Genomic DNA, 24,559 nt, shown 5'->3' on the forward strand with positions numbered 1-24,559 from the left:
ATAAGCTCCAGTTAATCCATCGCATTTCCCTGTAAATAGCTGCGTGCATGAGAAAGGCCCCCCGAGGGCCCCTCCTCCTCATCCTCTTCTTGTCACACAAGGCCGCTGAGGGTATGTATCAGAAAGCATTGTTTTGGAAAGCTCCTAATATCATTTTTTTTGTTTTTAATTTGATCTTAGTGTGCTTACAGGAATCTCCAGAGTGAATGAAATCATGTGTGAAGTCTCCGTGAACCGGCGTCACCACAAACGGGGCCCAGGTATTTCTGCGCTCCGGGGTCCTGGCTCGGAGGCTGTACACACACATATTCACACACACACACACACACACGCACACACACACACACACACACACACACAACCAGAGCTATGAGCGTGTAACCATGACAACTGCGCTCTGATTGGCTCGTCTGATGCGAGGAATTAACAGGGGCCTCGTCCAATCTGAGCTCTGGATGCAGCTCCGCGCTTGGCGAAAGAAGAAGAAAAAAAAAAAAATCCTCTCTCATGATAACCCAGGCACAGTGATGTGAAAGTGGCAACGTGAGGTGAGCCCGGAGGAAATTACTGGACTAAAAACAAGGCGCGAGCGATGAGGGGATTATTTTAAATAATAATAATAATAATATATATATATATATATATATATATTTTAAAAAAACAAAACAAAAAAATACTAAACTAATAAATGAAAGATGATGTTTTAGATGTTTGAAAGAAACAGAAGAGAGAAAGTATGGTTGGTTAGTGCATCACGCAGCCCTGAAATCTCTCCCCTTTCTTCTTCTTTTGGATTGTGGATTGGTGACAGCATCCCGACCCCAGGACTCAGGACCGGAGCAGTTCTTTTTTTTCTTTTTTTTCTCCTTTTCTTCTCTTCTTTTTTTCCCTTTTTCCTCTGGTGGATTGAGGATTGGGGGAGAATCTTCCACTTTTCACCCCGGCAGAGCTCATCAACCAGGAGCCAAGACGTTGTTCCGCGTAGAGCCGGCTTGCCCCAGTCCGAGCAGCGCAGTCCCTGCAGCGGGGAGGTCGGCACTCGGCGTCTCACGGGCCGGCAACATGATGGTCCTCTGCGCCGGCTGCGAGCGGCCCATCCTGGACCGGTTCCTGCTGAACGTGCTGGACAGAGCCTGGCACGCCAAGTGCGTCCAGTGCTGCGAATGCAACTGCAACCTGACCGAGAAGTGCTTCTCCCGGGACGGAAAGCTCTATTGCAAAATGGACTTTTTCAGGTAACGCGGAGAAAGACTGGAATCGGTTGGGAGGATTTTTATTTTTATTTTTATTTTTTCCCTTTTCCTTTTTCTTTTTGCGTAGATTGTTAAGGGTCAAAATGTTAAATTTCACGCGAAAAAAACAAACAATCTGACCCAAACGTAAAAGGTTATTACATTCTCAATCATATTGGACCAAAAAACAAATCAGTTTTGAACTGAAAATGTTCAATATAAAATACAAATCAATAAAAGCAATGCAGGAACAACATTCAGTTTTATGCAACATTTTAGTAAAATTGCCTTTAAGAAATTATATATAAATACTCTGGCCTAATAATTCATTCAGTATATATATATATATATATATATATATATATATATATATATATATATATATATATATATATATATATATATATATATATATATATATATATATATATATATATATATATATATATATATCAAATCCAATTCAACTAGATGAAGTTCAATCTAAAGCAAATATAAAGAAGTGCATTCAGGTTCAGTTTATGATGCCAATTAATAAAATAGCTTTAAATAAATATATGCTCCATTTTTGTCTATTTAAGAGGAAACTGTTTTGCTTTGTTTTCTCTTTTAATTATGATTATTATTAATATTAGTCCTCTCTCAGCTCCTGGTGGCTCTTCCCAAACATCCATTAGGCCATTAACTGGTTCCCAGTTCCCCCTCCCCCCCGCCCCCCCAAATAAAAAAAGTGTTCCAGGTAATTGGGTGATATAATATAAGTGAAGTCCTTGTTTTTGTCGCATCATTTTCATTTTCAACGCGACTGTCCTACTCTTCCCAAATTGTCTAATGACATGTAAGTCGCGTCATCTCCCTCCTTTCCTCCCCCCTCTGTGTTTTAGTGGGGGGGCCGGGGCTGTTATTGGCCCCTCGCGCGGCCTTGGCCATCATATTACTGCGGGTCCCCATCAAGCGCGCTGGATTTAAATGGCCCAGCCATTAGCCGGGCGAAACAGTAATCACCCTAATGTGTCCATTTGTTGTGTAAGTAGTGTTGTGCCCTTTTTTTTTTTAAAGAGGCGAGGAGGAGGAGGGGGGTGAGGGTTGGCCATGCATGTGAAAGGCGCACGGTGAAGCGATCCCATTGCAAATGGAGAAACAAGCTCAGATTGGTGTAAAAAAAACAAAAAACAAAAACCAAAACAAAACAAAACAGAACAATGCTCCACAATACAGGCAGCTTGCTCTCACACCAAAGGCTCAAGCAGCAACAAATTTCAATAGAATTATGTTACAATTACTCAAAAAAACAAAAACAAAACAACAACAACAAAACTGTCTTCATTTTTTTTACGCATTTGAACGATCGGATTTATTTGCGCTATATTTGTGCATCAAACTGATGAGTCGTCCCACTATTTAGGCGGCTGAATATGGATTAAAGGAAGATTTCCACGCTAAGATGCTCCCCCACTCTGCTTAATCCCATAATATATCCGCGGCTACAATGTGTTGATTGTCACTAATACGCTTTTTGCGTGGCGTTATTGTCAGAGCGCTTCCGTCAAAATTAGCTCCCTTTCCCCCCATTATTATTATTATTATTATTATTATTATTATTATTATTATTATTATTATTATTATTATTATTATTATTATTATTATTATTATTATTATTATTATTATTATTATCACAGAGTTGTGCCAGTAAGAATGAATCAGCTGGCAATAAAAAAAAATATTGATCTTTTTTTTTTAAATTACAATAACTATTGAACTTTATTTCATATTAATCAGGTTATTTTTTTAGTTGTCCTGTAGTAAGCGTTTATTATGGCCTCATATTTAACGTGGAGACAAAATATTTCAAAATAAATGGAATAAAAACTGCATGGGAGCAGTGCTGGATCTTTATTAAATACTGTACCTCACCTTCATTTTCTGCTTAAGGGTGGCCTGTCTTTGTCTTTATTTGGCCCAGAAAAATATACTGGATGTAGATTTTTCTTAAAAAAAAAAAAAAAAAAAAAAAAAAAAAAAAAAAATCCCATATGGGTCCGAATTTGAACCTAAATAAGTACATTGAAAGTTAAGCTTAGGTGTCCCGTTTCACAAACCACCACGACGCTTATTCAAAGAAAGAAAGAGAAAAGGAAAGAAAGAAAGAAAGAAAAAGTGTAACCTTCTTCCGGTTTATGAAAAGTCATTTTTCTCAATTCCAACAACCTTAAAAACAACGTCCACGTGCGTCTTTACGCTGACGTCTTCTCAACTTTAATTGCGTTCATATATAAATATATATATACATACTTTATTTGGCTGGGAAAAGAGATTACTTATGTCTGACAGCTGGAAAAAAAGTGAAAGTCAGGCTGTTTTTGCTCATGTGATGAAGTCAGACCGCGTCATTAGAACGTCCTTTTTGTCTTCAGCCACAGCAGATGGAAATCTTCTCTACTGTCCGCTGAGTAAAATGTGATAATGAGTTATAATGTAATGCATGAGCCTGAATGCGACCTAGAGTTGGACTTCAAACACATTTTTAGATCCACACGCAAAATATTGAAAAAAACAACAACAAACAAACAAAAAAACATGATCAGTGTTTTAAATAATAAACAGAGGAATTTAATAGTAAGAAAAAAATTTAATCTGATTCCATTTATTTATTTATTTATTTATTTATTTATTTATTTATTTATTTATTTATTTATTTATTTATTTATTTATTTTCTTCTGTGTGTCCAGGCGCTTTGGCACAAAATGCGCGGGCTGTCTGCAGGGAATCTCGCCGAACGACTTGGTGCGTAAAGCCCGCAGCAAGGTGTTCCACCTGAACTGCTTCACCTGCATGGTGTGTAACAAGCAGCTGTCCACGGGAGAGGAGCTCTACGTGATCGACGAAAACAAGTTCGTGTGCAAAGAAGATTACCTGAGCTCCGGGGCCATTAAGGAGGTCAACCTGAACTCAGGTGAGCGACGCTGCAAAAAAGAAAAATAATTAAATAAATAAAATAATAATCATAAACAGCTGAGCTGCGAGGGCTATGAGTGAAATCGTTACAACATGCTCGTTTGTTAGGTCTGAGTGGCGAGAAGAGAGAAATAAAGAGAATAAATAAAGCTGGGGGTCCGTGGAGAGCGGTTCCCCACAACCTTGTGGGGTGAATAGTTTCAATATTTACCTCCACAGAACAATAGGTTTCTGGTTTTGTGCAGTAAGGGGGGGGGGGCAGTGTGGCGCGTGTTGCTGCTCCTCTTCTTGTCTATTCATCCTATAAAAAACAGAAACACACACACGCACACACCCACACACACACACACACGCACACACACACACACACACACACACACACACACACACACGCACACACACACACACACACACACACACACACACACACAGGAGGACAGCATCCAGCGTCCACCCTCAACATGCTCAAGCTGCTCGGTTATTTTCGGATTATTCATATGGAATATCATCGAGTTAGTTTATTGTTAAGTGTATTTGGTGAGAAATGAAATGGCTTCTTGTTTCGATTCTCTTTAGAAAAAACAAAATGAGCGTGAAATGGAAAATTTTTTGCTCAAAATGAGCATCATCAGAAATTTTACATTCCGATTTCTTTCTTTCTTTTTTTTTTTTAAACACCTGGGCTAATTACAATTAACCCCCCCCCCCCCCTCCCTTTTCTCTGCCTCCCTCCTTGACATTTCGGATCGTGACCTTCCCCTCCTTGTTTGTTCGCATCACCCCCTCCACCCATCTCCCCCACCTCACCCACCCGGGGCTCCCCGTGGGTCCCCCCGCCGCCCCCCCTGCAGTCTCGTCGTGCACAGATAGGAGTTTATCGCCGGATCTCCAGGACCCGATACAGGACGACATAAAGGAGACGGACAATTCCACGTCCTCAGATAAGGAAACGAACAATATTGAAAATGAGGAGCAGAACTCCGGGACCAAGCGGCGGGGGCCCCGGACCACCATCAAGGCCAAGCAGCTGGAGACGTTAAAGGCGGCGTTCGTGGCCACGCCGAAGCCGACGCGGCACATCCGGGAGCAGCTCGCGCAGGAGACGGGGCTGAATATGCGAGTCATCCAGGTAAACTCAAATTATTATTATTATTATTATTATTATTATTATTATTATTATTATTATTATTATTATTATTATTATTATTATTATTATTATTATTATTATTATTATTATTATTATTATTGTGATTTACTTTATTTAGACAACGCATTGAGATGCTGAAACAAATGTAGCATCCTTGAACCACCGGAAGTCAAATCGACGTCTTTCTCTCCGATTATTTCGTGAGCCTTGTTTTTATTTAGTCCAGAATAACCAGTTAAAAACTGAACCTGCCGAGCAGAAACAAAGGTAGAGGTCATTTTGAGGAAACACAACCGCGTTTCGCCGAACGTCTTTGCCACGTTTCATTCTTTGCCCACCTGTTCATACTGTTTAGACGGAAGCCTTTTTGGCCCATTCAAACTCATATTGTTGAATGTCTGATTTGGTAAGGGTTAGGGTTAGGGTAAACACCAACCACCGTTCTGTCACATTTAAATGGTTGCTAATAATGTCATTTTTACATGTATTCAATGTAAACTTGGGTGGAAGGTTGATTTTGTAATGCAGGGGCGTCTCTAGAAAGTTTACAATGGGCCAGATGGGAGGGGGGCCACGGGGTTGGCAACTCCAAACTTCAAAATTATATCAGAATCTACAGAGTTTTTCTTTTTATTACATCATAAATGAATGATTTAAAAAAAGAAAAAAAATTCTCTAAAAGAATTACAGTTGTCGCAAGTCATTAAAACTCATCATTCAGGAAAGAAAAAAAAAATTGCAGTCATAAAACAAAGAGGCGTACAGGACCGCTGGACCACGTGGGGGGTTGGTCTCCCGGTCCCTGCTGAACCACGGTAGGCGAGACGGACTCACCGAGACAAAGACAAATTGGAGACAAATGACGGATTATAAATCAGTAAAATTACCTTTTAATTTTCCCGAAGTGTGCGGGACGTTTAATTGAAAGCCTCATTATCTGTAAGAGAAATGTCAAAACATGATGTGGACCATTAGCGGGGCTACAGATCCAAATTTACCAGCTGCACGCCATGTGAAATGTTTCTTTTAGGTTTATACATTATGGACCTATTTGGGTAATAATGATAAAACGATAACAATGGCTGCAATGACGGCCTGTTTATATGTTTGACCATATGAACGCCTGGCATATTACAGGGAAACGGTATTTATGGTGAAAAATATCTTCAAACCTACCAAAAAAGTTACTTTTTCAAACCACATATTTAAGTAACTGTAAGTCAGTTTGTTAAGTGCTAATTGCCAAATGTTCATATTATTTAACCTTTATTGCTGTGTATTTTCTGATAGATTTGTTACTTACTGTATTATTGTTATTATATTAGCTTAGGTTTATTTATTTTAAAGAGGAAAATGCTTATTAGTCAACATGAATACATCATGTAAATTTTCATCTGTAGCATAAAAACATATATGTTTATGACAGATTTCAATGTATAACTAAAAGTAGTGTTGGTTACAGTAAGTATTTATAATAAAAACAAGAACAACTCACAACCGTAAGGAAAATTAGATTACAAAAACATTTAATTAAAGCAATGATTCAAAATATCAGTACAATCTTGATTAAACAGTTTCCTAAAACAGTTCATTGATGTCACAGTTTTTAATTCTATTATAAACGTCTGTTATTGCAGCTTCTCAAAGTGATACTTTTATGAAACTCAATGTCTGTAAACATTTTGTTTTCATGTTTTTTCTACAGTTTAGATTTTCTTTAAATGTCATAAATACATTTAAAATAGTACAACCCCCCCCCCACCACCACCAAAATAATACCAGGGTTCAGTTTTAAAGTTTATCCTTGAAACAAAAGGTTAATTTAATCTAGAAAAATAAAATAATCCTTTTATATTTATTTATTTATGTATTTTTTTGGGCTGCTTTGGGAATGATAAAGACCATGTTTACACTGGAGGCGGCAGTTTATTTGGAAATAATACATGTTTCACAGCCATGAAATGAGAGAAAGGTTAGCCTCACTGCCTGCCAATGCTAAGAGGAACCCCAGACACAAACATGTTGTGCAACGTAACACACACACACACACAGACACACACATTGCTTCCTGCTTTCTTTTATCCTCCATGACTCACACACACACACACACACACACATATACGCACGCGTGGATGCACGAGTCGGGTGTCTGGGTGCAGACTGTGTCAGGATGATTAGCACCATCTCTGCCAACTGTGATGTGGCTTTTTGTGCACTCACTGTAATTATCGCTGATTTCACAGATTTACATACCGCCCTCCCCTTTTCCCACCTCTCCGCTCCGCTCTTACTCACTTCCAGCCTGTTTCCTCCGCATCTCCAAGGCCTCATCTACATCATACACTGCAGGCAATTTTCTGCATGCGTGTATGTATATGTGTGTGTGTGTGTGTGTGTGTGTGTGTGAGCTCAATCATACAGTCAATCACCAAAGCCAGTCAATAAGTCAGTCAGTGAGTCCGCCGCACCATTCCTCCCTTCACCCCACTCCCCTGTATATATATGTGTGAGTGTGTGTGATTGCTCAGAGCCAAAATGGAGGCTGCGTTTCGTCATCTCCCTCCTCGTTCGGTGTGTGTTAAATACCGCAGCTCTCGACGCGGGGAGCCCTGTGAGCCACGCTGCTTCTCCAGCATGTGGATGTAATCCCTAAGCAAGGCTCTCTCAAGGGAAGCGAGAGCATTTCCATAAAAATGTACCCTACAGTTAGACGATTGTTCTCAATAAGCAGGTGTTGCCTTTGCCGCTGGAGCACGGAGAGCACAGCCTAAGTGGTTTTTGGCTGTTTCTTTATGCGTGTGTGTGCGCGTGTGTGTGTGTGTGTGTGTGTTGTTTTGTTAATCTGTAACACAGTGGGATTCTGCCTCTGGTGTAGCCTAGCATGGTGCGAACATACATCATTATGCAGCATGTGATGCAAACGCGACCTGTTATGTGCTTGTAATGCAAAGAGCATTCCTCCATATGGCACGGGAGGCTTTGCAAATTTAAAAAAAGAAAATTTCTAAAAAAAAAAAAAAAAAAAAAAAAAAATCCTCCTTTGTTGGTTTTCAAAGAAAGTTTATTTAAGCATATTCTCTTCTGTTTATTTGAACTTGCGGCGCGGGGGCCTTTGGGGGAGCGCACCCTTTCTGTTGCTTTGTGATGCATCTTAAAGTAGTGTAACTAAGAGAAAAACTCCTTTATAAACTGTAAAATGCTACAAAGGGTGTTTTATCTGCTGGCCTTTTTTTTTGTTTGTTTGTTTGGAATTTCTATGTCTGGTTTGAATTTGTTGTGCTTAGGCCTGCCGCAATTAGCAATAGATCAATTAATCGCATGATAAATTAAAAGCTCCATAATTTCCATTTGCATTAATTTTCTTCTCTCTTTCTACTAAAAACTGAATGACAAACGTCTTCAGTTTGGATCTTTGGTCTCAACTTGCCCTTTTTTTTTGTAGGACAGTTTTGTTTACAGAGCCTTCATGTTTGATTTTATATGTTGTTTCTGTTGTTTTGTGTATTTATTTTGGATATTTAAAACGTTCTCCAGTGCCAGTGATAAATGTTCAGACGGATTTAAAGTTTGGTGATCTTAGACAATGTTTTCTGACATTTTATGCTGTTAACATTACTTAAAAATGGTCTCAAAAAAAAAAAAAAAAACAATATCATCCTTTCTCGCAACAACTAATGGGAAAATTCATTGCCAGAAAAATTTCGTGGCAGGCCTAGATGTACGCTCTGAGAAAAAGATTCCAGCTTTTAGTACTGTAAATCTTTTATTGTAATTTAACTCAAGTTTCTTTTCACGGCCTACTGCTGTCTTTACTTTTAATCTTAAGTGTGGTTAAAAGAAAAAAAAAAAAAGTTTCTTGAACCGTATTAATTCATAGATCAAAAAACTTAAGCATCACAAAAGAAAGCACAAACACTCGTGCAAATGGGGGCAGATGTGTCTTACAACGGGATCCAAACAGGTCAGAAGTGAATCCTTCCTTTATTTTTCAAAAACACTCCTTCGTCGATTTCAATACGGCTTTTCAAGGAAGGCAGAAACTTGAGTGAAAGTCAAGGCTGTTGGCAATGACAGCTTTCAGCGCAAACTCTGCAACAGAGAGCTCAAAAACACCCGAAATGGATCCGTACCACAAAGAAAGAAAGGAAGAAAAGGAAGTGAAGTTGAAGTTGTGCATCGTCTACTTTTTCTGCTACAGATGCGATCAGGTGGATCTTAGAAGTGTGAGAGAGTTTCAGAAACAGAATCCAGATGAAAAGCTAAAACGTTGCGAGGAAAAGCGGCCACTGATCAGCCCTGTCATCGTTTCTTTGTTGTTGTTGCTGTTTTAAGGTTTGGTTCCAGAACAGAAGATCCAAAGAGCGGCGAATGAAGCAGCTGAGCGCCCTGGGGGCCCGACGCCACGCCTTCTTCAGGGGCCCCCGGAGGATGAGGCCTCTAGGAGGCAGGCTGGAGGATCCGGACATTTTAGGACCGGGGCCCTACGGTTACTACGGAGGTAGGAAGGGAAAAACTCTTTCACTCATTTTCACACGCTTTTTACCCAGCCTCAAGCAAACACGATCCATATCCAGGTTGAACATCTGTATCAAAAACGTGACATTATCAGTGCGGGTGGAAAGACAGGAAGACATGATATAAATGGTTTGTTGTGCTGGTGTTTCAGTCCAATGAAAGTGTTTTTGGATATCAGACTAGTTTCCCTTAGCTACTTGTTTTTGTGTTCAGAAATACAGCCAAGACCTCAATTTGACTCAAGCACACACCAGTCATTTTGTTGGTATTTCTAATAAAAGGAGACTTTTGTTAAGTTATCTTTGTGCTTATGATTGAATACCAGCTTTTCAGTTGGAATCAGATACCCAGCTACCAAATCAAAGTCAAAAACCCAAGTATTTTGGCTAATTACCAAAACCACAAATTTGATCAAAAAATGTTTTTAAAAAATTGCTTTCATTTGGGATAAATGCCTGGAAAGAATGTGCTTGTGACCATCGTTACGTATAAAAGTACCACTTTTCTTTGACAAAAAGCACCAATAAGCTACATATTGCTGAAGTTGTGCTTTCCAACGTTACTAACTTTCTGCTCTAAATATGAACATGTCATCAGCAAAGAAGTTAACCGATGCAGGATGCGTAGGGATTCAGACTGGTTTTTATCCAAATTAGAAAAGCTGTGGCTGAAATATCCAATTTCTTATGTTTGAAAAGACAAAAAAATAAATGAAATACATAAATAACTAGGAGCAACAAGGGGTCTGTTTGGAAAATCCATGGCAACGGCTCCATTTAAAATGGTTCTGGGTCATTCGACAGGTATGGATGGCTGAAAAACACGTACATTTGTGACGTTTTGCTAAATCGCTGACTCAGACAAGGGAACTCAGAAAGTACTTTTCACTATTTATGGGTTGCATCAAATAAAAAAAGTTCATTTTGTAGATAGTCTTGGTTTCTGTGGGTGATTTGGAACGGTATTATTCGAATCGTCTCTTTTCTCCTCTTCTACATCAGAGTAGATCTTTGGAATCAACAAAAGACAAGAACGTGTGAAATGCAAACAAACACCGTGGTGGCAACTAAATGACAACGTCCATTAGAACAAAAGGTGAACGGGAAGCTAGCTTTTCATTTCAGGGGAAAAAATAATGCAGGACACAGTTCTCCAGAAAAAAAGAGAGAAACAAAGAAAAAAAATGTACGCAAACGCTGGTCAGGCAGCTTCTGGAATCGCTTCATGTCGCAGATAAAAAAAGTGGAATAAATATTTACTCAGCGTATCAGCAGTGTTCGCATGCAGACCCTGCTATCTCAAAGGAATCATGCTCTGTGTGGTGTTCCTGTCAGATTAGACAAATGACAGGCCAGGTCTTAAGAATGTGATGTGAAATTTCCTCCATCTGTGAGTTGTTGCCAAGGTTGAGCCCTATTTACCTGCTAAAGAGCTGGAAAGAGTTATTGATGCTTTTATCGCATCACAACTGGACCACTGTGATGCTGCTGATCAGATTTTACCTGGCACTAAGACACGTGAACGCGTCACGCCAGTCTAGGCTTCTCTTGGCTAGCTTCACGTCCCATCCCAAATTGAATGTTAAATTTTATCACTTGATTTTAAAGCTTTTAACAGTTTTGCTCCAACCCTATTTAAATTATCTCTGCTGCATCCACACACCAGCGAGAGAACGCGGGTCTACCAGCCGGTCTCTCTTCGGTAGTCCAACATTAGGGAATACTCTGTCGTAGGGGCTGGACATTTATCGGATCGTTTATCATTTATCGTGAGGATTTTGATTTATCGTTGTCACGATAAAGTTCAAGTAATGATTAAAAGGAAAAGAAGTGACTTTATTGTAAATGTTATTTTAATGTTTTCTCTGCTGCTTGCATCAATAAATATCAGTAAATTTGAAAATATGACTAAATGGAGTTACTATGTGCAGCTTAGTGATGCAAACCACACTTCTTTAAGTTAGTGATGTCATGTAAAAGTCTGATTCAAATGGGAATCTTCTTTGGAGAACAGTATTTTTGTGGAGCTATGACGTTGTGCCATGCAGTAACAAATAGTTTTTTTAAATCATTTTTATTGCTATCACAATAACATTGCAAAATATCGCAATAAATCTCTCTGTCCATATTGTCCATCCTTGTTCTATCAATTCATGAGCTCACGACTCAGAACATAGAGACTTTCAAATTATTGCTTCAAACAAATCTTTATCACGTTTCCCTTAATTGTAACTTTTTAATTGATTCTATTGGCTCTCATTGTATTGTTTTAACTACTTTTGAATGAATAAACCTTACATTAACAACATAAAATGTGCATGTCGATGCTCTCAAAGTGCATCTACTGTATTTTTTGTATTGGATAACTTATGCCTACATCACAGAGCGTCATGGATTAATTACCATTATCAAGGTACATCAGAACCCCTTTAACTCTCACGAAGACACCGGTGTCCTCCAGAACCGATTGACTTACATCAGTGGTGCCCAAAGTCGGTCCTGGAGGGCCGGCATCCTGCATGTTGTAGTTCTCTCCCTGGTGGTAGTAACAACCTTTTCAGCAAGTCAATGTTCTAAGAACTATAAGAAGAACATGGACTTGCTGAAAAGGTTGTTACTACCACCAGGCAGAGAACTAAAACATGCAGGATGCCGGCCCTCCAGGACCGACTTTGAGCACCTCTGACTTGCATATACGCGTTTTGAGGGTGACAGTTAAGGAGTTAAAAGTTTCCGTTTCAAATCTGAGATCATTCCTAAAGTTGAAAGTTCTTTTAAGGCGACGCCAGTGACGAAACGACTGACGTTTTCTCCGGCTTTTTGAATCATAGCGTCTTGCAGCGCTGCCCTTCCCCCACTAGTTTACTCCTGGTTATCAAACTGTGGTAATCTCATGCTGACCCATGCTGCAATCATGCAAGCAAACATAGTCAGAGAAAGAAAATGTATTGTGTAAACTCTTATGGCAGTGAACCATCTCTGCTTGGTCATTTTCAAATCGCAAAGGTTTGAAAACGTGACACTTTCCTTAGAAATTTTGGGAGCTACCTGGATAATTGGAACATACCATCCCATTAAAAAATATAAAAGCCATATGATGCTTGCAAATTAAACATTAATATGATATATCAGATAAGCATTTATATATTTATCCACAATTATTATCAAAACGTGTTGGAGATATGAAATCCATAGATTAAAAGGTGTGGCTTGATTAGTCTCAGGTTGAAAAATATGGGATCAATGGGGTTCTAGAAAACATACACAGTTAGCCATGTGCAGTTTATTGAGGATTGATACATAATATTACATTTTACCAAACAATACTTAAATTTACCGTTACAGGTGAACCTTTGATATTTTAGATTTCCAGGCTTGTTCCCATAATAATAGATACATTTTTTCCTAGTTTCTTTATTTATTTTTTTTTATTAAGAACAAGTAGAAACCACTACATCCAACAAAAAACTTGGAGAACTTTTGCAACCCGGAAGAAGACACCATTACTGCTCAGACAGAACCACCCGCCCGCTGGATTAGCATTAGCAAATAAATCTTTTCCAAGAGCAATTCAGCTCTCCGCGGACAGACAGGAATATCTGAACACAAAACCGACCTACAACTACGGCACCGAATTAAACAGGAGAAATAAAGCAGATGCACCTGTCATGTTTATGAGCTATATTGTTTTGATGGACAGTCGGAGCGCGCGCTGTGGTCTCCATACAGCTGCAACACCTACCTGAGGGGGCCTTGGCATTGAGGACACAATAAAGTGGAGCCGTCAAGGCTGCGAGGAACCGAGCTGGGAGGAGGGGGTGAAACAGAGGACAAAACCCTTATGCCTCCCTCTCTCTCAGTCGATCTCTCTCTCTTTCTCTCATCTCGCTCTTGTCTCCGCGCGCCGCTTTTCACACCCTTTTGTGCGGCGGCGGCACAGGGCGGCCGATTCTCCTTTATCTGAGCCGACGCCTCCCTTCGTCAGGGCTGCCTGCGTATGTGTGTGTGTGTGTGTGTGTGTGTGTGTGTGTGTGTGTGTGTGTGTGTGTGTGTGTGTGTGTGTGTGTGTATGCGTGCGCGCGCGTGTGGCTTGATGCTGCCGCATGTGTGAGTGTAATTATAGTCTGCGGTTTCCAACACTCCCCTCAACACATCTCACATTCACACGCGACGGGCTCTATACCAATAACTAGCGCGCGGGTCTGTTGGGCACATAAGATAATTAGCATGTGCGGGGAGAGCGACGTCACCTCTTATAAGGCGCGTGCGAAGGCAGAACACGCTGAAATTGAAATCAGGTGGCGGATATTTGACCTGTTAGGTCCTACTTTCTCCCCGCTCCGGACCGGAATGCCAGCGCGGGGAACATATGGTGGGACTCGGAGAAATGGGAGCGCAACATCCGGGGCGTCGGGATAAAGTCTGAGACAAAATGGGTTTAGTTTAACTGTAGAACAGGAAGGCGGTGAGAGGCAGAAGGCAGATGGAGGTTTGTAATTGTTCATGGGTCCAAAGCAGCAGCAGCAGCATACAGGTGTTGCTTTAATCCTTTTTAAATGGTTTGTGCTACTTTTGGTTTAATGATTCTAAAACTCATGGAGCAAGAGGTTCTGAAATGATCTTCAAGTAGTAAAAAAATAAATAAAAAAAGATTCAAATTCAGAGTGGCCATTTTAAGAGTTACAGGTAGATGGATTGGTCCAGAAATGTTGATAATAATGAAACTCAGTCTGTGTTGGTGTCGGCTCAATTCTAGTGTGACAAAGTTGATACTTTAGACTCAGATTCCCTCTTGAATTTTGTCATTTTTGCATTGTAGTTTGTCAACTTCATGTTAAAAAAAGTTTGGCTTTGATTTGCTCTCAAATTATAATTCTTTACACTGAGTTTCTTCAAAACCCCCCCAACAAATCAGACAATTTTGTTCTGTTCTTCATCTATAAACTTTATCTAAATTCTGTCTGTAGTTTTAACAAAACAATTCAAAAATCGGCCAGAAGTATCGCACTTAAAGTATCGGTATCAATATTGTGATTCTGGTCCTGTATTTACTTGATATTGGATTGATGCCAAAATCTACAGTCTCACACACCTCTACTAAAAATGATCAAAGTTATTCAAGTCAAAATTGAATCTGTCTTTATTAAACGTCTAATGATGTAACTATCTATCAAAATCCTTAAATACAGACATTAAAAACATGGTATGCATCCTAAATAGGAAGTACTTCTTTTAATCTTACACTTAGCGCAGGTTATCATTTCTGTTCTAAAGAATAAAACAAAACAAAAAATGACTTCAGAGATTCCTCTCTGATCAGTAAACCCAATTTCTTCATTAGGACCTTACCCAGACCTCATTTAGACACGACTCAGCAATAAATATGTGTATTATATTTGACTTCGTATCTGTTTTGTCTTTGGGTTAGAGCAGGGAAATTGCCTGGTGTTAAATTTTCTAATTTCAGACTATAAAATGAACCCGAATGTGAAACATTCAGCCTGTAAAGGCTGTTCTCTGACAAGACGCTGTCTCTACATTACTACAGATAAAATTCTGCTTGCCGTCTTTAAAGAAAACTGTCAATCGCTTAGCATGAGTTGTAATTTCCGACCAGAACGGCTCCAGGTCTGCGGGAGCGCCGCTGCCACCAGATTGCTAGAGACGACACGACTCTGACGGAATGTCTCAGAGACACGCGGAGAATGGATTTTCATTTGATTTTCACAAAATAAAAAATCGTTAATATCATAACAGCAAAAATAAAATCTTGATGTGGCCTTGGCACATTAATTTGCTGTGCACTATGAGATATGCTGATGTATTGCTCATCAAGTAAAGAGGCTCTGTCAGTAGTTTTCAGCTCGTCAAATGTTGCAAAAATGAAATAAATAAACATTTTTAATGGTGCAGCTGGCTCTGCTCTTTGTTGGGATGGCTACAGCACAGTGAAGAAAAATGTAAAAGTTTCACATTTGAACCAAACTGATCCAATTTTGACTATGAGATCAATGAGGTCTCACTGACGAGCAACTAAGACATTCTGTAGATCAATTTCCTACCAAAATAAATCTAACTGGATTCCCACTAAGCAACAAATGGGTTCAAAGGTCAGTTTTGTATCAGCTACCGTATGTAGCACAATGCTGAAGAAGACCTAACAAACGTGCTCATGTGCGCAGAAGTGGGCGCTGCAGAGAAAGCGAAGAATTTGGAGCAGCAAATAAATGTTCAGGTCCTTTTTGAGTTATTAACATGACAGCTTTCACAAACGTAATCATTTCTGCAGGGAATGACAGAACAGAACTCAACGCCAAAGGAACGTTTTTTCATGTAGGCTAACAATAACTGATGTTACTATTAATATTAATATATTGCAACATTATCAGCAAAAATAAAACATGTAGGACAGTTTAGGCACTATCTATCTACCAGCTGAATCATATAAAAAGTTTTTAAAAATGAAGAAAACCCCCCCCATACATTTCGCCTTAATTGTAACGCAATAGTTAAACTGCAACCTTTCTAACTTCCTGCAGTGAGAGACTGTGCTGCAGTGCTGAAAAGGAAGATTCGGATTCTGCTTTTGTTGAAGCTTTTCCTAACAATGGCAAAAAAAATAAATAAAACGCTCTTTGATATTTTCATATACAAAGTCACATTGCTTTATTTTGCAGACCATAATAAAGTTGGTAAACTTTATCATTTATGTCCGAATCCATGAAGTGTGTTGGACCATTTTCTGAAAATTTAGAAAATTACAAAGCTATTTTTTTTTTCATGAATGAATCAATAAAGTAAAGACAATAAAAAAGGTTAACATCAGAGCAGGTATTTTTTTGTTATTCGTGTTTTATGTAGATTTAAACATTTGACGGTCACACTTTTTGGATAGTTTGAAAAGGACTCAGACTGGTTATCCGCGTGAAAAATACACAAATCCGTTCTGAAAACAATCTCGCTTTTTTTTCAAATTGGCTGCATTCAGAGATTGACGGGCAGTATTCAGACGCAGAGATCAGTTTATGTTTCATGATTTAATTAAACATTTCAGCAAAAACATAAATTCAATTAACGTAGCGTTGCTCTAAAAGAACAGAAAAACACCCGAAAAGGCCTGCACTGCGTCTTATTATCCCACCAAGGTGACAGACGACAACAGGAAACCTATTTTGGTGAAACAGAAAAGTTTTTTAGTCTAGATTTATCCGTGCTTCTTGTCAGTGTGGAATATTTGCAAAAAATATTCTGCCTAATTAATTAAAAAGTTTGGCTAGCATTTTGAAACTTCTCACTATAATAGTCAGGAATCTCTTGAGATCAGCTAACAAGACTAGATAGGATGAAGGCTGCATATTTCTGGTTATGCCAGATTTTCTTGGACCTCTACAAGTAAAGAACGGCAAAATACAGACGTTAGCTCATGTATCATCAAAGGGTCATGTTGTATTGGCACTGATTCTACCGAGGAAAGGAGCAAAACTTCACCAGATGAAAAGACTCGTGATGTTTAAAGTCAGGATTTTATCTGGGAGTGATATATTTTATTTGTGTTGCACATATTTGCTGATTAATTCACTTAGTGCCCAGGATCCATAATCAAAAGTGAAACGTGGTAGCCATATTGGATTTGAAGGCAGAGGTGTGAAATCTCAAATTATTCTAGTACTTATTCAACTTAAAGGGACATTTCTATTTTTTACATTAATTTCTTGCTTATTTGAAACTTCTAAGTAAAAATTGAATGTGAATAACTTGTACTTTTCAAGGCCATCCTATAGCAGCACCTTATTTTCAGTTTTTGTTATTATGACATAATAACAAAAAAAGCAATGTCTTTTGTATTGATTAATAAATAATACTAAATAGATCGTTTTGACTTACAGTGTGGGATTGATTGAGCAAGAACTATTTATTTGAATATTTCTGTTTTCTTTTGAGTTTCACCAAAAGCATATCTGGTTCTGTCCAGTCCCCATGAGAAACGTTAGCAGGAATTTAATGTGTCATCGGTTATGAATTTGAGATGCATTTCATGAAATATAAAGTAATCAGATACTTTTTGGTGATGCTGTTGGCAGGAAGGATCTCCAGTAGCAGTCAGTCTTCCAACGAATCTGAAGAAGCCTCTGACTGAAGACTGTTGCTTGAGTGAAACAAATTACCTGCAATGCTTTGTGTCTCTAGTAGCCTGCGTCTGACACTGGATGGAGCAAGATCTAATTTTTATCTCCACTTTTAACAAAACAAAATTCATTCATAATGCCGTTTGAGAAACGGATTCTTCTTCTACATCTCCCAACTTATGATAAACCAGTTGATGAGACCTTTAATTATAAAGTCAACCGATTGAGAAATGCGAGTTATTAATGACGGTACTCGTAGAGGGACAAGCGATAATAAAGCCCCGTGTCATCGAGCCTGAGCAGCCGAGTCAAAACAAAAGCTAAGACCTCTCAGAGGTATAAACACGCCAGTCAGTGTCGCAGGTTAGACACAAAACATGCTAATCCACAGAGAGGAATCCACTCACAAACGACTGGATTCTGGTAGCGAGGTGTCACTTTTCCTCGCGGCAGGTAAAGAGACAGAGCTTGAATGCTGACAAATCTTAACAGCACCGGGAAAAGAAGTCATTAATCAAAGCTGACGGAGGCGCCACGCGGAAAGATGCGGGCAGGAGGCGTTGTTTACCTTCATAATTTGATAGATGATCAACTTCGCGCCGAGTCCGAATCCTCAAAGCTGACGGAAACTACAGCTGCTCAACGTTGAGCTACTGTTCACAGATCCGACTGGCCTCTTTTAAATGACAGTATGTGAACAGGAACTTCTGTTGAGATGCTCTTTTATTATATTGGGATGTTGTACAATCAAGACAATAAGAATATTTGGAGGTCAAGAGAGCGTCCGGATGTTTTGAAGGTATCAAAAAGAGTTTTCTTACCTATTTTGGAAAGACTTTATACCATTAAATATGTATAAAAGTGGTAAAATTCTTAATGTTGTAAGGTTGACTGTTTCTCCATTTAAAAGGAATTTAAACTTGAAATCTTTTTATCTGTGGAATCAAAGCTCTATTAGTAAACTTTAACTAGTGTTGCCCTTACCAAAATTTTGTGGATAATTTCTGATCTGGATTCCTCTGAAACTGTAATAATAATAATAATAATAATAATAATAATAATAATAATAATAATAATAATAATAATAATAATAATAACCAGATAAAAACCTTGTTCAGATCTACAAACTCTTTCTCAAGAGTGACCTGGCAAGATAGCAGCACTGTTTGCAAGTATCAATATTTACATGAAACAGGAAAAATGAATTTATCTGCTGATACCAATTTAATCTGATTTCAGGTTTTCTTTAGTTGTTTTATGAAGGATATCTGAAATCAAATATTGTTTTTTCTTAGTATCCATGGGAAAAGCTCGCCGTTCTGCGAGAGACCAGTTGATTCATAACAAGGTTTTAGTATCAGTTTTATCCCCTCGTTTGTCCTCGTGGCCCCATTGATGTTTGAGACCATGTAAACATTTTGACCCTTTTTTCATCCAGTGTCATCAACAGAAAGGGAAAAAGGCCAGAAGAAACGATAAAGCTGGTCGATAGTTTTAATTTATCGTGCGATTAATTGATTTATTCTTTACCTTTACGTCTTGCATAACACCTTTCTCCAGAGATTGTGTCTTTCCCGGCAGAACAATGTCCGTGTTACAACCTGAATTCTTTTGTGAGGCTGTCTGCTGCATCGGTGCAACTCCTCTGTTCTCTCTGACTCCCCCAATAGTGTTGTAAACTTCTTGAATTTGCAAAGTGGCTGTCGATTACAAGATGCTTCATTTTCAAGCTTTTCCTGTTCTTCTTGGAGTTTAGAAGTGAGACTAATGGACTAATGATCAGCAAGCTGACAAAGTTGACAAACTCTGTCAACGTAGACTGACCATTGCCTTCCTACGCAATTCAACTTATTTCCCTTTAGCACTTCGTCTGGCCTTTTTTCCACTCAGCTCAATTGTTCCTGTAGAATTCGATCAGCGAGCAGCAGGAGGGGTTTTAAAAGATTACCTTAATTCTCTACGCGGTTTTAGAATTGTAGTCTGCCTGCATTTTTCCCAATGAGAGCGCAGGAAGTGAACGAAGACATTCAGTCTGTTTTGGCCAGACTTCTAAATATTGAGTTAACGTTAACAGCCATCTTGTTCGGCTCGGCACTTATCTTTCTGGTTGTTTACAGCGCAGGCAATTTCAGTAGCAGGAAATACAGACGTCTAATGTTGACGACTGGGTAAGGTTTAAAACTTCAACATGGTCCACACCTCCAGGAAGTAATCGTTTTTCAAGAGCCCAAACCCTACGGTACGAAGCGTGGAACAAGGGACTGGTTTTCTACCAGGATATTGTCAGTTTTGCGTAGTTTGGCTTGTAAAAGTGTGTTTTGAAAGAGTGAATGGATAATATCTGCAAAAACTTGTTAAAATAATTAGCTTCAGTGGCTTCACACAACTAAAATCAGCAATAGGGTTCCCATCTGACGAGCTGTTAGTCCTCAATCGGTCTGAGAATTTATTGACCCAAGGTAAAGTAAGAGAAATCTGTCTAATAATAACTTTACTTCAACAAACCCAAACTAATATTGCCCTGCCACCATCAGAAAAGCATTGGAAACTAAGTGCAAACATACGGACAAACTAGTTAACGAACTGATGGTTAGACAAAAGTGACAAAGACACAGGCGGGGTAATTAAAAATAACGCTTAGATAAACCGATAAAATGAAGCAGCTCGTAGCTCAGCTGAGAGCTGGAAATAGAGTGCGGTTTTGGAAATAAGCACGGCTTAGCGAAGCGGAGCCGAGGGACGGTGCCTAAGGCTCTGTCAGACGTGACAGAGAGATGCAGTCGACGGGACCTGGCAGATCTGCCGGGGAGACTGGAATCTCATTTTGGAATTTCTAATCTAGACCCAGAAGTTTTCAGCGGGAGAATCCATCGAGGCGCACGCATGGCTGCTGGCTGAATGAGAGGGGGAGATGAATGCACTGTGGAGGAGGCGAGAGAACTGAGGTGGAGAGGTGTGGAGTTGTTTATACACTCAAATGAGGCTGTTGGAGACTGGTTGGTTAGAAATTGGACATGATCAATTTCCCCACTTAGGTAGGGGTGGAGCTGTGTGTAAAACCACATGTACTGCTCAGGGCGAGCTGTGAATGTTTTATGTGTTTAAAGTCTGAGGAAAAATGAACTCCCGTGTTTCTCTTCACAGAATACCAAGGCGACTACTACGGACCAGGGAGTAACTACGACTTCTTCCCCCATGGCCCTCCGTCCTCTCAGGCCCAGTCTCCGGCCGAGTCCCCCTACATCCTGGGCTCTGGGCCCGGAGCCATAGAAGGGTCCGGACACCACCCATCAGACGACCAAAGGTACACGGACATGATCTCTCACGCGGAAACCCCCAGTCCCGAACCGGGCTTACCGAGCTCCCTTCAGCCGGTCCCCGGGGACGCATACGGGGGCGGACCCAGTCCCCCTTTCTCCTTGGCCAGTAACTCCAGCTACAGCGCTCCCATGTCCCACCAGGGCCAGGAGATGGGCGAAACAGGCGCCTGGTGAAAGGACAAAGTAACAATAAAAACCAGGGACCAACCATGGGCCGAATGTCTGCCCGGCTAATTCAGGAGACGCATCGACAACGTCGTCAGAAGGGGAAAGTACAGCTGAAATGTCTACAGAGAACCTTTTAAAATCAGAGACTCATCTCAACAACTGGAAAAAATGATGGAAGGAACGTAACGCGAAGCAGGAAGAACGTTATTTTTGCTGCACGGTAGACGCTCCAAAGCATATATCCCTTGTTGGGTACGGGACAGAATAAGAGATTCCATCCAGCAGAAATGCTTCTCGCCTTCCCCTTATCTTCTAATGCTCTAGGAACACATTAGTGAGAAACACCAAAGGGGGGACATGTCTAGTTTTCTTAATTTCACACCATGTTTAAAGAAAAAAATGTTGCTCCAAAGCAATTTCAATTCTCGCTTTATGTCTTTGTTGCCACTCAACGACAATTTTGGACCTCAACGCTCATAGTCAAATGCATCCGTCGCAGTCCAGGCGGTGTATGTTTAATCTCATTTTAAATATTTTTTTTTTTTTTTTTTTTGCTTGTGTAAGACAAAACATCAAATCAACAGCTGCCACATGACAGACACGCACTGACTTTCCCTCACACATCCTGGCTTAGAGTCCCTTAATGCACAAAAAGTGTTCTTGATCATAACTTGAAAGAAGGATGTCTGCACTATTATTCAAAACACGAACACAATTATACAGACACTTGTACCCTCCTACCCACACACACACACACACACGCACACACACACACACACACACATCACACACACACATCACACCCATCGTGGCGGCCCTGATAGTTCTGCTCCGCTCACTGCTTCACCTGACCTTCCTTTTGTTACTGTCCCTTTTAAAAAAACATGTTTTAATGGAAATGATTTTCAAAAGAACATTGAACCCATAATGGAGAATGTCCTTCAGCAGCTGAGGTCTCCTTCCTCTAAAGGCGGAAAACAAAAGAGGGGGCAGACAACATCTGTGACATTTCGGCTGTCTCCTCCGAGGCGCGCGTTGCCATCTAGTGGTCGCCTTTTCAAAGCTTACGGGATCTCAGTTCGACTTGTGAACCAGAGGACAACCTTTCAATGTTTTTTTGGGTTTTTTTACGCTTTCCTCTTTGGTAATAGTTCACGACCAAGCCTCATCAGGGCTCCTGTTTTTTTTGTTTGTTTGTTTGTTTTTACATAAAATTTAACTCAATTGCCAATTTTAGCTCAGTCCTTCCTCCTTCGATGCCACCTCTGAGTTCGCTGTACTGTTGTTTTCAGATAATTTTGTGTGTTTTCTTTTGGACATTGTATGAGATCTAGAAAGAATGTGTCTTATCTCCAGAAATGCTTGGTAACAAACGTGTGTGTGTGTGTGTGTGTGTGTGTGTGTGTGAGTGAGTGAGTGTGCACATGCTCGGTGATTGTGTGAGTGCGTGCTGGTTTAAAGGGGCATAGGGAGGGATGAGGGGGTGGAAGGGGCAAGGCTGTATTATTTCTATGTAAATAGCACTGATAATAAAACCTCTCTTAAAACGTGAAGATCTGTTGGGGGTTTTTTGGTTTTGTTTTTAGTTTGATCTTTTCATTTGTAGACATTTTAATATGCCGGACTATAATTTGATGCTGTGGCTATGACCTACCTACCGTTTAGCTCGGCCATTAAGGTCTTAACAAGAGACAGGATAAGCTTGTTAAATGTAATGAAATGCTTTAAAGCTAAACACCCCATGTCATGCAAAGCAGTTTCAATTAACTCGTCCCTATCAACTGTGATGAATAATTGCAGGGTAACGCGCTTGAATTAGGCAAATTTTCTTAAAGGTCCAATGGTCTGTAGTGTCCATTCTAGGTAAAATTATGTACATCATATGTTTAAGGGGTGGCATTATTAATTTTCCAGACACATAGTGCCATTTTGTAGCACAATAAAGTAACTATGATACCTCCAGTTATAAAAATGGAGGCATACATCAAATATGACTTAAAGAAATTTGACTTTGTAATTTAATGCTTTGAAATTGGGCCTCTGTCTCTTTAAGAAACTCCTGTTCATTCTGAAAATCCGTCTTCAGGAAGTCATCACAACATGGTTTCCTCTATTAACCCTCTAATAACGTTTTTACCAGAGTTGCAGTGAGAAGTAGCTCTTATTAGCAGGTGCTCAGTTCCACCAGGTGTTTGCTAATTGCCTCTGGCTAGTCTAAAGGAGCTGAGTGGAGGAATGGAGGGGCTCGCTTTGCACATCCAGGTGTTCTGCACGGCTGATTAGTTGCCGATTAAAGGATTAAAGGTTGGAGATTAAAGGATTTCTTAGACTGATTTAACCCAGCAGGACTAGAAAATGTATTACGTTAAATTGGGTAAATTTGTAGCGTTGATTAGCTACAATCAACATTAATAATGTAAATATATGAATCAGTCTTATAGTCTATACCAGAATCTATCAAGCATTTTCTGAAGGGTTTGTTAGCTTTAAAGAGTATTTGTCATGTGGTATAAAAATCAACATGAAAAATTAACACAAAGGTCGTAAAGGAAACATTGAGGCTACCGTGAATGAAAAAAACCCACAAATGAGTTCATGAATTAGTTATTATTTGCTTCTAACTGACTAAAATGAAGGAAAAGAAAACATAAATTAATCTGCATGCTACTTAGCAAGAAAGGGTGAGAGTAAAAGAGTGCACAAGTGATGGCAATTAAACCTAGAAGCCAAAAGGAAAGGGATTTTATTTTGGAACCTATTTCATCAATCTCACTTTAAGAAAAGAAAGAGAAAGAAAAGGTGAACCTGCACCGTCTTGAATATCCATCAGCTGCTGGTCAGACACCTTACTTTTGGTCCAACATGCTTTATTGTTGCTTTCTTGCATCTTGGGTACTCCCGTTGGTTTCTGCAAATGTAAGGTTCCACATTCACCACTGATGCTCCAATCTCTCCTGGAGCAAGCAGCTGGTTGAGAGGCCAGACTGGCTGCCTGAGTGATGGACCAGTGGTGGAGGTTTCTCTCTGCTTCCTGGATGTCCGGATGCTCCTCTCTTTGGATTTGGAACTGAAGTTACAGAGGGATTAAACACTAAT

The 24,559-nt window shown here is 39.7% G+C and overlaps 1 protein-coding gene across 1 annotated transcript; it reads left to right on the top strand.

The window, feature by feature from the left end:
• The first annotated feature begins 520 nt into the window (after window positions 1–520).
• Window positions 521–23,012, top strand: lhx5 (LIM homeobox 5). Its single transcript, XM_044096020.1, has 5 exons — window positions 521–1,235; window positions 3,963–4,186; window positions 5,040–5,317; window positions 9,668–9,833; window positions 21,120–23,012. The coding sequence occupies exons 1-5, from the start codon at window positions 1,063–1,065 to the stop codon at window positions 21,467–21,469; spliced, it is 1,191 nt and encodes a 396-aa protein (XP_043951955.1). The 5' UTR covers window positions 521–1,062; the 3' UTR covers window positions 21,470–23,012.
• Window positions 23,013–24,559: the final 1,547 nt, after the last annotated feature.

This window comes from Gambusia affinis, linkage group LG17 (genome assembly GCF_019740435.1).
Source record: "Gambusia affinis linkage group LG17, SWU_Gaff_1.0, whole genome shotgun sequence".
NCBI lineage: Eukaryota > Metazoa > Chordata > Actinopteri > Cyprinodontiformes > Poeciliidae > Gambusia > Gambusia affinis.

Excerpts from the sequence above, each read along its gene's own strand:
- lhx5 (XM_044096020.1), top strand. The coding sequence starts at position 1,063 with ATGATGGTCCTCTGCGCCGGCTGCGAGCGGCCCATCCTGGACCGGTTC. Across the intron at positions 1,236-3,962 it reads TGCAAAATGGACTTTTTCAG|GCGCTTTGGCACAAAATGCG; the intron begins GTAACGCGGAGA and ends CTGTGTGTCCAG. Across the intron at positions 4,187-5,039 it reads GGAGGTCAACCTGAACTCAG|TCTCGTCGTGCACAGATAGG; the intron begins GTGAGCGACGCT and ends CCCCCCCTGCAG.